At 39.9% G+C, this 15,651-nt stretch overlaps 1 protein-coding gene across 2 annotated transcripts; it reads right to left on the reverse strand.

Annotated features, from left to right (window-relative positions):
* Positions 1 to 7,122: 7,122 nt before the first annotated feature.
* UQCRH (ubiquinol-cytochrome c reductase hinge protein) lies at positions 7,123 to 15,631 on the reverse strand. Of its 2 annotated transcripts, XM_081307239.1 has the most exons (5): positions 15,501 to 15,612; positions 11,747 to 11,773; positions 11,171 to 11,318; positions 10,881 to 11,042; positions 7,123 to 7,339 (listed from the first exon to the last, which is right to left on the reverse strand). In XM_081307239.1, exons 3-5 carry the CDS (start codon positions 11,231 to 11,233, stop codon positions 7,307 to 7,309), a joined length of 258 nt encoding a protein of 85 aa, XP_081163365.1. In that variant the 5' UTR covers positions 11,234 to 11,318; positions 11,747 to 11,773; positions 15,501 to 15,612; the 3' UTR covers positions 7,123 to 7,306. The 2 variants fall into 2 exon arrangements, with proteins under 2 accessions (XP_081163365.1, XP_081163364.1); XM_081307238.1 differs by lacking the exon at positions 11,171 to 11,318 and having other exon boundaries at positions 15,501 to 15,631.
* Positions 15,632 to 15,651: the final 20 nt, after the last annotated feature.

Below are 15,651 nucleotides of genomic sequence, written 5' to 3' on the forward strand. Positions count from 1 at the left end.
GTTAGCTGTAGTTGTATGTGTGTGTGTGTATCCTTTACTAGGTTGAGGAGAGTTCCCTTTTATTCCTAGTCTACTGAGATTTTTAAAAATCATGAATGAAAAAAAATCATGAATGATTGTTGATTTTCTTCAAGTGTTACCTCTAAACTAGATCTCTCGTCTTTTTAATTTTGAGACAGGGTCTTATCAAGTTGACCAGGCTGGGCTGGGGTTGTTTCTCAGTGGTAGACTGCTCACCTAGCATGTGTGAGGCCCTAGGTTCGATCCTCAGCACCACATAAAAAATAAATAAAATAAAGATATTTGTCCAACTACAATTTAAAAATAAATATAAAAAAAGAAAGTTGACCAACCTCTCCTCACTGGGATTATAGATGTGTCCCACCTTGTCTGGCACATATTGGCTGCTTTTTAAAAAACTTAATTCATTTTAATTAGTTATACATGACAGTAGAATGCATTTATACACTTTGATGTATCATACATAGATGGGATATAACTTATTATTTTTCTAAGTGTGCAGTTTGTAGAATCACATTGGTCATGCAGTCACTATATACATAAAGTAATAATGTCTATTTCTTTCTACTATCCTTCCTATCCCCACATCCCCTCCCCTCCCTTTACTTCCCTCTACCTCATCTAAGGTAACTCTATTCTTTTCTAGTGCCCCACCACCCTTATTGTGAATTAGCAGTGGCATATTAGAGCAAACATTCAGCCTTTGGTTTTTTGGGATTGGCTTATTTCGCTTAGCATGATATTCTCCAACTCCATTTACTGGTAAATGCCATAATTTCATTCTTATTTAAAGCTGAGTAATTCCATTGAATATATATACCACATTTTCTTTTTCCATTCATCTACTGTTGAAGGGCACGTAGGTTGGTTCCATAGTTTAGCTATTGTGAATTGAGCTGCCATAAACATTGATGTGACTGCTTTCCTGTAGTATGCTGACTTTAAGTATAAACCGAGGAGTGGGATAACTGGGTCAAATGGTGATTCCATTCCAAGTTTTCTGAGGAATCTCCATAGTGCTTTTTATAGTGGTTGTACCAATTTGCAGTGCCACCAGCAATGTATGAGTGTACCTTTCCCCCCACATCCTCACCAACATTTATTGTTGCCTGTATTCTTGATGATTGCCATTCTGACTGGAGTGAGATGAAATCTTAGTGTAGTTTTTTTTTTTTGAGAGAATTTTAATATTTATTTTTTAGTTTTCGGCGGACACAACATCTTTGTTTGTATGTGGTGCTGAGGATCGAACCCGGGCCGCACGCATGCCAGGTGAGCGTGCTACCGCTTGAGCCACATCCCCAGCCCCTTCTTAGTGTAGTTTTGAAATTAGTTCAGGACATATTATTTTCATATATTAAATTCTCACATCTGAGTTTATGAAGGATATTTGTCTGCAGTTTTTTCTCCTAGTAATATCTTTGATTTTGTCATCACAGTAATGTCAGCTTTATAAAGTGAATTTAGGAAGTGTCCCAACTTCAGAAAGAATTTGCATATGATTGGCATTATTTCTTCCTTAAAAGATGGATAGAATTCAATAGTAGAGCCATCTGGGCCTGAAGTTAGATGTTTGCTTTTTTGTTATTATTTTTGTTGTTTTTCTTTAGGGGGACGATGAGATATGAAGAAATGGAAATTTTTTTAATTATTCAGTTTCTTCAGTTGATACAGGGCAGTGGTTCTCAAACTGAAGTGATTTTGACTTTCCCTCAGAGAACATATGATCATACCTGATGACATTTTGGGTTGTTAAAACTCGTGCTTCTGGCATCTAGCATCTAACAACACTGCTAAACACTCTACAACACACCAGACAGCCCTGCCCACAACAAAGAATAATCCAACCCACATTGTCAAGTGTGCTTAGGTTGAGAATAGTGCTTTTTAAAGTTTTGATTTTTGCTGGGCAGGGTGGTACACGCCTATAATCCCAGAAGCTCAGGAAGGTGAGGTAGGAGGATTGAAAGTTCAAAGCCAGCCTCAGCAACTTAACAAGACCTTAAGTAATTTAAAAGACCCTGTCTCAAAATAAAACATTAAAAGGCCCGGAGATGTGGCCCAGTGGTTAAGCACCCCTGGGTTCAGTCCCTGATACCAAAATAAATAAATAACTCTTTGTGGGGAGGGGGGATGGGGTGGGGGCAGTGTAGAGGGTGGGCAGGTAGTAGGGATTGAACCCAGGGGCTCTTTACTATTGAGCTATATCCCTAACCCCATTCTTATTATTCTTGCACCAGTTTTGACATTTTGAATTGAGTGTGTGTGCTGCTGGAGATCAAACTCAGAGCCTTGCACATTCCAGACAAGTGCTCTACCACTAGGCTATACCTCCAGCCCATGACCTGCAATTTAAAACATGACAGGTGCAGTGGCACATGCTTGTAATCCCAGGATGAGGCAGAAGGACCCCAAGTTCAAGGTCAGCCTTGGCAATTTACTGAGATCATGTCTCAAAATTTAAAAAATATTTTAAAAGGGCCTAGTGATGGCCAAGAGTAGTGCACAGGCCTGTAATCCCAGCAGCTCAGGAGGCTGAGACAGGAGGATCACGAGTATGAAGCCAGCCTCAGCATAAGTGAGGTGCTAAGCAACTCAGACCATCTTTAAATAAAACAAAATAGGACTGGGGATGTGGCTCAGTGGTTGAGTGCCTGAGTTCAAGCTCTGTACTGCCCCCGCCAAAAAAAGGGATAGTGATGTATATCACACCCCTAGGTTCAATCTCCAGTGTCACAAAATAATAAAAATAAAAAAGTAAAACTTATGAATTTATTTCTGGAATTTTCCACTTAAGATCTACAGACCATGGTTGACTGTGGTTACCTGAAATTATAGAAAGCAAAACTGTGGATAAGGGAGAACTACTGTACTTATTTCCAGAGACTGTATGGCCCACAAAGCCAACTTATTTGCTTTCTGGAGAAAAATATCACTGACTTCTAAGTTTATAGGATATCATTACTGATATTGATAACTAGTGTATTATTCTCCCCCCCCTTTTTTTTTTGCTACCAGGGATTGAACCCAGGGGCACTGAGTCACTGAGCCACATCTTCAGTCATTTTTATTTCTTTTCTTCTTCTTTTTTTTTTTTTTAATAATATATCTTTTAAAAAAATCTTTTTGTTTGTTTATTTTTATGTGGTGCTGGGGATTGAACCCAGGGCCTCATGCATGCTGGGCAAGTGCTTTACCACTGAGTTATCTCACCAGCCCACATTTTTATTTCTTATTTTAGGACGGTCCTGCCAAGTTGCTTAGGGCCTTGCTAAATTGCTAAGGCTGGTTTTGAACTTGCACTCCTCCTGTCACTGGGATTACAGGCATGTGCCAGTGCACCCTTGGCTGCTTTTATCTTTATAATTTCTTTCTTTTTTTCTTTTCTTTTACAATACTGGGGATTGAACCCATGGTTTTGCACAGGTGAGGCAAGCACTGTAACATTGAACCACACTCCTAGTCCTATAATTTCTTTTTTTTAAACTTTATTATTATTATTATTATTACTTTTATTTCTGTGTTAGTTTTTGTTTGTTTGGGGGAAGAGTTCTTTTCTTTGGTACTGGGGATTGAACACAGGGCCTCCTGCATGCCAGGCAAGGCATCTACCACTGAATCTTTATTTATTTTATTATTTAGAGATAGGGTCTCACTAAGTTGCTGAGGCTGGCCTCCATCTTCTGATCCTCCTGTCTTAGCCTCCCATATTGCAGAATTAACATGCCCAACCATGTTAGCTGTTTGGGTTTTTTTTTTTAAATATTTTTTTTTAGTTGTAGATGGACACAATATTTTTATTTTATTTATTTTTATGTGGTGCTGAGGATCAAAGCCAAGTGTCTTACATGTGCCAGGCAAGTACTCTACCACTGAGTTACAACCCGGGCCCCTGTTTTTTTTTTTTTTTTTTTTTTAAGAGAGAGTGAGAGAGGAGAGAGAGAGAGAATTTTTAATATTTATTTTTTAGTTCTCGGCGGACACAACATCTTTGTTGGCATGTGGTGCTGAGGATCGAACCCGGGCCGCACGCACGCCAGGCGAGCGCGCCACAGCTTGAGCCACATCCCCAGCCCCTTTTTTTTTATTTTTAAAAAAAGATGGGGGGGGGCTGGAGTTGTGGCTCAGAGGTATAGCAGTCACCTAGCACAATGGAGGCCATGGGTTCAATCTTTAACACCACATAAAAATAAAAGTATTTTTTTAAAAAAAGATAACCCAGAAGATTAAAAATAAATAAATAAAATAAGATCCAGCTGGGTATGGTGGCACATACCTATAATCCCAGCAACCCAGGAGGCTGAGAGAGGATCTCGGGTTCAAAGCTAGCCTCAGCAATTTAGCTGTGCCCTTATGCAACTTAACAAGATCCTGTCTCAAAATAAAAAAAATAAAAAATAAAAAGGGCTGGGGATATGGCTTAGTGGTTAAACACCCCTGGGTTCAATCCCTGGTACCAAAAATAAATAATAAAATCTAATATCTATTATGTTTACCCATATATTTGCTATTTCTGAGACCGTATATTCCTTCATATAAATAAGTTTCCATTTGGTATCTTAAGTCTCTTTTTTCTGCAAAACTTCATTTTTTTAAAAATATATATATTTTTAGTTGTCAATGTATCTTTATTTTAGTTATTTATATGTGGTGCTGAGAATTGAACCCAGTGCCCCACACATTCTAGACAAGCGCTCCACCACTGAGCTACAACCCCAGCCCCTGCAAAACTTCTTTTAACATTTTTTCTTGGGCTGGGGATGTGGCTCAAGCGGTAGTGCGCTCGCCTGGCATGCGTGCGGCCCGGGTTCGATCCTCAGCACCACATACCAACAAAGATGTTGTGTCCGCCGAGAACTAAAAAAAAAAAAAAAAGATATTAAAAATTCTCTCTCTCTCTCCTCTTTCACTCTCTCTTTAAAAAAAAAAAAAAAAAAACATTTTTTCTTTTGCTCAGTACTGGGGATTACTCCCAGAGCGGCACCACCGCTGAGCTACATCCCCACCCCTTTTTATTTTCTATTTTGAGTTGGGTATCACTAAATTACTGAGGCTGGCTTCGAACTTGCATTGCCATCCTCCTGCCTCTGCCTCCTGAGCTGCTGGGATTACAGGTGTGCACCACCACACCTGGTCTCCCTAGCCCTTTTTAATTTTTATTTTGAGGTAGGAGCTCACTAAGTTGTCTAGGCTGGCCTTAAGCTTGTGATCTTCCTGCTTCAGCTTCCTGAGATATTGGGATTACAGGTGTACACCACTGTGCCTGTGAGGGTTTTTTAATTTGTAATAATTAAAACTTTAACATACTCACTGCCATCCAATATTCAGTTGTCCCCAAACTGTACTTAAAAACAAAAGGATTCAGTTCAGATTCACTTGCATTATCATTTTATCTCTTTGAATCTAAAAGTTCTTCAGTTTTTTCTTGACCTTCAAAACCTTGACAAAAGTTAAGGATTATTTTGTAAAATGCCCAATTTTGTAGAATGACCTTTGTCAGCTTTCATGTAAGCTATTCGCCAGGTTTCTCCAGTTTACTTTCTCCTTTTATAATTCATTAGTATCCCCTTCCACACCAAAACTTACAACCAATTTAATTATTTGCATAATTATGGATTAATGGACTTTTCTTCAACAGGTTATAATCCAGTAATCTTTGTATATTTGATGCTCATACTGTCTAGATTTGGCTAATGGTTTCTGTGTACCTTTAACAGACCCCGCCCTATTCCAGCACTTCCTTCTTCCTGGAACAAAATATTCATTTGTACTTTCCTTGTCTCAGCCCTGGAATCACCCATTCTTCCAAAAAGCCTTGGTTCCTTTTATTGGAGAATGAAGCCCTTTTTGAGGACAGAGCTAAGGAATATATATATTCCCTACATATACTCATACTAGCATCTGTATTTATTCACTAAATAAATCTATTATTTTTAGTTCCTATCAATACCACAGGGTTTTGTCCTTTTCCATGTTTGTAACTCCATTTTTTTTTTTGCTAGCTCCCATTATCCTTCCGATGTATATAACCAATCTTACACTGGCAACACAATTAACCCAGGTGCCTTTTCTCATCCGATTGGATGCCAGTAACCCTCCTCCCATAACCTCTTTACTTTCCTTGTTAAGTGCTAGGGAATGAATCCAAGGGTGTTCTACCACTGAGCTACATCTCCAGCCCTTTTTATTTTTTTGAAACAGGGTCTTACTAAGTTGCCCAGGCTAGCCTTGAACTTGCAATCCTATTTCAGCTTTCCAAATAGCTGGATTATGGGAATGTGGTACTACAGCCAACTGAAAAAGATTTTTTTTTTTTTTTAAAGTAACCTTGTGGAGCTGGGGTTGTGGCTCAGTGGTAGAGCAATTGCCTAGCATGTGTGAGCACTGGGTTTAATTCTCAGCACCACATATAAATAAAAACCAGGTGGCAGTGGCGCCCACAACTCAGGAGGCTGAGGGAAGAGGATTACAAGTTCAAAGCTAGCCTCAGCAACTCACCAAGGCCCTAAGCAACTTAATGAAACCCTCTTTTAAAATAAAAAAAGAAAAGGGCTAGGGATGTGGCTCATGGCTGAGCACCCCTGAGTTCTATCCCCAGTACCAAAAAACAAAACAAAAAGCTCTCAAAAGATTTGAGATAAGAGAAAATTTTGTATGAACAAGAATTTTGAGTAATTACTATTTGTGACAATGATATGTTTCTAAATAAAATATATAGAGGCTGGGATTGTGGCTCAGCGGTAGAGCGCTCGCCTAGCATGGATAGGACCCGGGTTCGATCCTCAGCACCATATAAAAAAATAAAATAAAATAAAGGCTTTGTGTTGTGTCCATCTACACCTAAAAAATAAATATAAAAAAAAAATAAAATATATAAAAGGGTTGGTGATGTGGCTTAGTGGTTAACCGCCCCTGGGTTCAATCTCCAGAAGAAAAAAAAATCTAAATTAGGGAGGTAGCTTGCTAGCAGAGCACTTGTCTAGCATGTAAAAAGCACTGAGTTTAAAAGCCTAGCACTGCAAGAAAAAAAAAAAAAATAAGTATTTCTGCACTGGGGAAAAAATAAACACTAAATTTTGAAAAAAGGACATGAGGCAGGTCTGCAGATCACAGGATTTTTATTAAAATGCAATCAATTATACAGATGCTACTTGCCTAAAGCCAAAATCCATGAGGTTCACATGAACTTACGGTTATACATATTAGAAAACAAATGCATGTTCAAAACCACAAGGAAATATCCTGATGCCCCGTGATGAAGGTTGCAGTGATTGAGAGTGCACATTTATTTCAAGCTATTAAACAGTTTGTGGGCCACCTAGATGGAAAGAACAGAAAGTTATCAGTTGGCAGTTTTAATGTCATGGCTTGCAAGGAAGGTCCTTCATCACCTGGAATAGTACTGACTCCTTTCTCATCATTCCCTTTATATAACTGAGATAATGAACTCCCTTCAGTTGCCTCAGTTGATCCCTTCTATCTGGAATCCTCCCACTTTTTTTCATCTTTATTCTTTAGAACTGGCATGTTGGGCTGGGGATGTGGCTCAAGTGGTAGCGCGCTCGACTGGCATGCGTGCGGCCCGGGTTCGATCCTCAGCACCACATACCAACAAAGATGTTGTGTCTGCCGAGAACTAGAAAATAAATATTAAAAATTCTCTCTCGCTCGCTCTCCTCGCTCACTCTCTCTTTAAAAAAAAAAAAAAGAACTGGCATGTAATTTCCTGCAAGGACCTAAATAAAGCCCCTAACACCACACAAATCTGGCCCTCCTGCCTTCCTCACAGAAACTCATACTTCCTATTCCAATGATAACATTTACTTATTAATTCAACAAAGATTTATAGAACACCTACTCTATGATAGGTATTGTTCTAAGTGCTAAGTTATAACTTAACAAAACACCATGTCTCTGTTGTTTACAGAACACAGAGTAATGAGGGAATATAATGAGCACATAAATAAGGCAGCTTCTGATAGTGGTAAATGTTACAAGGAAAATAAAATGGGGGAAGGGTGTGAGGTGAGACAGTTTGAAAGGGGGGTGTGTCGTCAGTGAATACCATTCTGAGGTTATAATCATTCCTAGATTTATCTATGTTGTAGCATGTTCAGTACTTCATTTTTAAAAAAAAAAACTGTGGTAAAAATACACATTTACTATTTTCATGGTTTTATAAATGCATTCCTCTGGCATTAAGTACAGGTACACTGTTCTGCAACCAACGAGCTCCATAACCTTTAAATTTTCCCAAACTGGAATTCTACTCATTAAACCTAACTCTACATTTTCCCTCCTCACAGATCTTGTCTACCACCCTTTATTTTCTGTCTCTGTGAATGTGATACCTTAGATACCACAGTGGAATGATAAAATCTTTTTTTTTTTTTTTTTTTTGGTGCTAGGCATTGAACCCAGGGGCACTTAACCACCCAAGCCACATCCCCTTTTTGAAAATATTTTGAGACAGGGTCTCGCTCAATTGCTTAGGGCCTTGCTAAGTTGCTGAGACTGGGGTTTTTTTTTTTTTTTTTTTTTTAGTTTTAGGTGGACACAATATTATTTATATTTATGTGGTGCAGAGGATTGAACCTAGTGCCTCATGCATTCTAGATGAAAAATCTACCACTGAGCCACAACCCTAGCCCCCAAAGGCTGGGTTTGAACTCGAAATCTTCCTGCCTCAGCATCCGAAGTTGCTGGGATTACAGGCACGCACCGCTGCACCTGGCTAAAATATTTGTCTTTTATGATACAATTATTTCATTTGCCATAATGTCTTCAAAGTTCAGGCATATTGTAGCATGTGTCAGTTTCCTTTTTTTAAGAGGAATTGCCAGACTGGCTACAAAATTTACATTGTCACCAGCAATGTATTAGGTTTCTCATTTCTCCACATCCTCTCCAATGCTTGTTACCTGGTATGTTGATTTTTTTGTTTTGTTCTATTTTTGCAGTGGTAGGGATTAAACCCAGGGCTTTGTACATGCTAAATGAGTGCTCTACCATTGAGCTATATACCCCTAGCCCTCTGATTTGCATTTCCCTAAAGGCTAATAATGTTAATCATCTTTTTTATTTTTTATTTTTTTTTGCTGCTAGGGATTTAACCCAGGGCATCTAACATGCTAAGCAATATACCTCTCAGCTGCACCACAGGCCATGTCGAACATCTTTTCATATACCTACTGACCACCCAGTCAGTTTTTGTGTGTGTGGGGGAGGGTGGGGTACTGTGGATTGAACTCAGGGGCACTCAACATGAGCCCTATTTTGTATTTTATTTAGAGACAGGGTCTCACTGAGTTGCTTAGTGCCTCGTTTTTGCTAAGGCTGGCTTTGAACTCGTGATCCTCCTATCTCAGCCTTCTGAGCCACTGGAGTTACAGGCAGGCACCACCGTGCCCAGCCCAGTCAGTTTTAATAGAAGCAACCATATCAAACTGCTTACATGAAATTTACTTAAAATACCTTTCTGTATAAGAAAGAGTCAAGCCCAAATCTGCTTTTAAAATAAATAAATAAATGACCAACTACTATGTACTGTTATGTACAAGACACATTGAAGGATATAAATTAACAGACTGTTACTTTAGGGTACAAAACAGCCAATTGCAATGGCACACCCTGTAATCCCAGGGACTCAGGAGGCTGAGGTAGGAGGATTCAAAGTTTGTGGCCAGCCCTAGTAACTTAGTGAGACGCTGACTCAAAAAGGGGGGGGGGGGGCGGGTAAAAAGAACTGGGGGGGCTGGGGTTGTGGCTCAGCAGTAGAGTGCTTGCCTAGCACAGGCCCTGGGTTCCATGCAAGGCCCTGGCTTCCATCCTCAGTACCACTCAAAAATAAATAAAATAAAGGTATTGTGTCCAACTACAACTAAAAAATAAATATTAAAAAAAAGGAAGAGGGCTGGGTTTGTGGCTTACATGTGTGAGGCACCAGGTTTGATTTTCAGCACCACATATGAATAAATGAATAAAATAAAGGTCCATCAACAACTAAAAAATATTAAAAAAAAAAAAAAGAAAAAAGAAAGAATTGGGGATGTAGTTCAGTCGTATAGTGCCCCTGCATTCAATTCCCAGTATCAAAAAATACAAATAAAAATAAAGGACTAAGGATATGGTTAATTTTGATTGTCTCAGGTTCAATCCCACCTACCAAAAAGGGAAAAAGGTACAAAAAATCAATGGGCATGGTGGTGCACGCCTGTAAGCTTAGCTACTTGGAAGGTTAAGGCAGGAGGACCCAAGTTCAAGGCCAACCTAGGCAACTTAGTGAGATCCTATCTTAAAAAATAAAAAGGGCTACAGTTATAGTTCAGTGGTAAAGCACCCTTAGATTCAGTCCCCAATAGTGGGGGGGGGCCCACAAAATCAGAACTGCAGGTATAATTCAGTAGTACAACACTTGCCTAAGCAGGCAAAGGCCCTGGGTTTGATCCCCAATACTACAAAACAAAACAACAACAACAACAAAAAAACACAAAACCCAGCTTTCTTACTATGTAGCAGTACACATTAATATATCAATTTTTAATTAATTAATTAATTAGTTAACATATATGTGGTGCTGAGGATCGAACCCAAGGCCTCACATATGCCAGGCAAGTGCTCTACCACTAAGTCACAACTCCAGCCCCATCTTTTTTTTTTTTTTTTTTTTTTTGAGTCTCAGCTTCTCTTTGTAAAATGGCATAATGATAACTATCTCCAGTATAAGTGGTAATGATTTAGGTAAGATTATATAAAATGCTTGGCATTGTACTTGACATACTGCTATCTGGGAAGACTGTCAGCACCAAATGTCCCTGACCATTGTAAGCTTTCTACTTCCTGACTTCAAACTGACTTACACAGTGGTCCCTTGCATGCAAGAAGTCAAAGAGCTCCTCTGTGCAATCCTCTTCTGTCTGTGATCGGGAGGATACACGCTCATCACAGAGCTCTAGGCGCTCCCGGGCCTTTATACATTTCTCCAGCTGCTCGCATTGCTCTCTCACTGTTGTTAGGGGATCCTGAAAGACAGAGAGAGAGAGAGAGAGAGAGAGAGAGAGATATCAAAATGGAGGATATAGGAGAGATACACCAAACACACATGCTTTGCTAATATAACCACCAAACCAAGGTGCTGCCTCTGAATTACCGTGCAGAAGGCCAGCAGGCAGAGCCACACTGCTGCCAGAAAGGGCAAAATGGGGTCTCCCATTCAATTCTGATGCTAAGTAGTAGGGAAAAGTTTCACATTCCTGCCTTCCAAGGTTGTCAGTATGCACTGAAAGCCTCAGTCCTATCTGAAAAACAAGGTGGTAAAGGAAACCTGGCCAAACTTGAAGTAGCTCTATTGGAGGCTTTACTCATTAACACAGCATTTTAGTGTAAGTTATGTCTAAAATTTCAATTTCCCTTGCCTGAGAACCAGGCCTATTCCACCCCAGCTACCCAGCTAGAAAGACCATGCTAACACAGAGAACCATTCAGAAAAGTTCCTTCCAGATTTCTTTATTAAACCACACATAGCTTCCTAGTGTGACCAAAGAAGCCCCAAGACCAAATTTACATACACACTCCCAAACACTCCATTACAAAGTAGTGTTAAAGCTTTATTCCACCCTGTTATTCAAGGTGTCAAGTAAAGATTCTTTAGAAATGTCCTCAGTTTTTCATAAAGCTCAAATTTCTTGCTTTTATGAGATGGGTCCAAACCTGAGACAGCTCTTACCACTAATTCCTCCTCTTCCTCTTCTTCCTACAAAAGGAAAACAAAATTAATGTCAGCCGCAATTTTATGACATACATTTTCCCAATCATATTAATGTTATAATTACTGAGAATAGATATATTAATCATGTTTTTTTTTAATTTTCTGTATTTTACAAAATTTTGACTTTTTAGGAATCTTGCTAATCTGAGAGCTAATCCTGCCTTCCCAAGGCTAGTTAATTAGAGGAGCATACAACTTGCCTAGAAACACATCTTTCATTCATATGCAACCTAATCAATCCAAAGCCTATAGCAAACATCATACACAAAGTTCCCCTTTCTTAGATCACCTTAAGGCCAAACACAGGGTCAGCCCCCTAGGCCAGAGCTCTCCAAAATTATTCAAACTATCCAATCCCAAACTTGATCAAGCTTGCCTCCACTGCCTCACCCATTCCTTCCACAATACAAGGCTCTGAGACATACTTTTCCTATGATTCCTTCTTCTGCTTACTTCCCTATGTAACACCCCCCCCCCACATACACACACACACACACACACTGTGTGAGGCATTCCCGATTCTCAGGAACTATAATAAACTCTTTCAAAGGCAGTTGTTTTGCAGGCTGTGGTGGCAATGAACAATGACAGATAAAATAGAAAATGCAAGATGTGATCATTATTATTATGTGTCAGGCACTATGATGTCTGGCAGTGAGCAAAGAATGTTGAATCACAAACCTGTAGTCCCTGCTACTTAGGAGGCTGAGAGAGAATCCCAAATTTGGGGCCTGCCAAGAAAAACACACACACACACACACACACACACACACACACACACACACACTCTCTCTCTCTCTCTCTCTCACACACACACACACACAAAAGATGGGGGGAGGTGGAGCACTGGAAATGTAACTCAGACTAAGAATGCTCCAGGGTTTAATACTAGTATACACTCCCACATAAAAAAGGCAGTTGTCTTCATGTCTGTCACCTTACTATACCTGATTAAAACAAATCTCAAGAATATTTCAAGACACAGTCTTACTTTCATTACCAAAAACCTAAGTGTGCATGACAGTCTACAGTTTATAAAGCACCTTCATGTCTGTATGATTTGATTAATTACAACAATCCCTTAAGTAATCCCAGTTTAGAGATCACATACAATAATTAGACATTTTATGATACAGACTCAAGTTGTCAGATGTTTATAATGGGACCTACAGAACTTTTAAGTCCAGAACTGCTAGAAATAGCTAACTTTAGTCCTTACTTTCCAAACCACATTAGAAGGAAAGCCAATTTTTTCTGGGCTTTGAACTTGAATTTGATATATGAAAATGCTCAAACCTAAAACTTCTGCAGCCAAAATTTAACCAAAGATGATTTTATGGTCATTGCTTTTTGGCTTGTGGATCCATATAAGTGCACTAAAGGTCTACATAACTCTACTTGTTAGCTTGGAAATATCAGGCCCTACCTATTCTGATTCAAGCACACAACTTTAAATATTTAGGTTAGGTTAGTAACAAGTTGCCCACAGTAGCATCAGCATAGGTCTAAATCTGCTGCAGAGTCAAGTGTGATCAGTATCTCAAGGACTTGTCAGAAATAAGATATTTGGTGGGGTCTGGTGGCAAATGCCTGTACTCCCAGCAGTTCAGGAGTCCGAGGCAGGAGAATCAAAGTTCAAAGCTAGCCTTAGCAACTTAGAGAGCCCCTAAGCAACTTAGACTGTCTCAAAATAAAGAAGAGCTAGGGACGTGGCTTAGTGGTTAAACAGCCCTGGGTTCAATTCCTAGCACCAAAAAAAAAAAGATATTTGCCTCGAATGCAGGTGTTTATATTTAGGGGAAAGGAAAATATATACATATACATACACATACATATACATATATATATATAAAGAACAGGATCAACAACCATTATGTTTTCAAAATAATACAATCTCCTCTACTATTAGAAGGGATCAAAGCTCACAAAGCTGCAAGTAAAGGGTAAGCTGATTCAACTTTTAAGCAGATACTTGGTCTCACATTGTCAAAAGTTTTTCATACGGGACTGGGGTTGTGGCTCAGTGGTAGAGCGCTTGACTAGCATGTGTGAGACACTGGGTTCGATCCTCAACACCACATACAAATAAAATAAAGGTATATGTGTCCACCTACAACTAAAAAATAAATATTAAAAAAAAGTTTTTCATAAATGTGAAGATGTTATATAGGATGTAAATTCTGCTTCTTTTGGGGGGGGCAGGGGGTGTTACTGGAGATTGAATTCAGGGGCACTCATCCTCTGAGCCATGTCCCCAGCCCTATTTTGTATTTTATTTAGAGACAGGGTCTCACTACCCTAAGTTGCTTAGCACCTCACCATTGCTGAGGCTGGTTTTGAACTCGTGATCCTCCTGTCTTAGCCTCCCCAGCAGCTGGGATTACAGGCATGCGCCACCACACCCAGCTCTGCTTTTTTTTTTTTTAAACAAATACTTTTAGTTATAGATGGACGCAATACCTTTATTTTTATTTATTTTTATGTGGTGCTGAAGATCAAACCCAGTGCCTCACATGAACTAGGCAAGTGCTCTACCACTGAGCAACAATGCCAGCCCCCAAATTCTGCTTTTTCATTAAACATTGTTTCTTTCTCTCTCTTCTTTTTTTTTGGGGGGGGGATAGGGGCGGGGTACCATGGATTGAACTCAGGGCCACTCAACAACTGAGCACACCCCACCCTTATTTTGTATGTTGTTGTTAGATTGAACGCAGGGGTGCTCTACCACTCAGGCATGCCCCCAGCTCCCTTCCTATTATCTCTTTTAGTTTATTTTGAGACAGAGTCTAGCTAAGTTGCTGAGGCTGGCCTGGAATTTAGGATTCTCCTGCTTCAGACTCCCAAGCTGCTGGGATTACAAGTGTGTGCCACCACATTTTGTTATCTGTGTGTCCTTGGGCATACTTCACTATGCTTTTTTTTTTAAATATTTACTTTTTAGTTTTAGGCGGATACAATATCTTTATTTTTATGTGGCGCTGAGGATGAACCCAGTGTCTAAAGCATGCTAGGCGAGCGCTCTACCACTGAGCCACAACCCCAGCCCCCCTCTCTCCATGCTTTTTATCTCTTCTGTAAAAATAGCAATAATAATAGTACTTAATACCTCATAAGAATATTATATTGATTGAATGTATTAGTACACACAAAGCCCTGGAATAGTAAGCAGTCAAATATTGATATTAATGATGTCGTCACCACTCAGTCTGGAAAAGAGCTCCCTCTTCCACCACAGAATTATACTGCGAGTTCCTACACTGTCCCCCCAAAATACAACTCCCTCGCCCCAAAGAAAAGAACCACTTTTTCACAGAAACGAATGCAAGGCCATATTCCCGGAACCTCCACAGATGTGGTGTAGGGACTCCTGATCAGAGATGGGGTAAAGACTAGCGTCGGTCCGTTTGGTCCACAAACCTTTAAAATACTCGACTAGCTGAAAACACGAACTACGAAAGTTTAGTCGCTCTTGTTAATCCTTCACCACATTCACAGAACCGGGAAGCCGGGACCCAGAGGGACTAGTCCGCCACCTCTCCAAAAGTCACTCGACAAATATACGGAGGAAGGGTATTTGGAATCAGCTCTCCAGGCCCTACAAATCACAGAGGGCTAACTCTGATTAAAAGGGCCCGGGCTTTTTTGTGTTTTAGCGGGCTAGGTCCTTGGCCTCAGGGCAGTGAAAAGGGTCGAGTCGATCGCCTTGCCTGACCTCTTTGGGATCTCCGGATCCAGTCAGCATCTTTCGCTCGTCCTCCAGGCCCATGTCCAGCTACAGATTCAACACCACCAGCAGCAACAGCGGCACCCACTCCACTTCAGGATCAAGAAGGACTCGTAAGGGTCACTCAGCGGATATCCGG

The sequence above is a fragment of the Spermophilus citellus genome, assembly GCF_964194105.1.
Source record: "Spermophilus citellus genome assembly, chromosome: 9".
In the NCBI taxonomy this organism is placed as follows: Eukaryota; Metazoa; Chordata; class Mammalia; order Rodentia; family Sciuridae; genus Spermophilus; species Spermophilus citellus.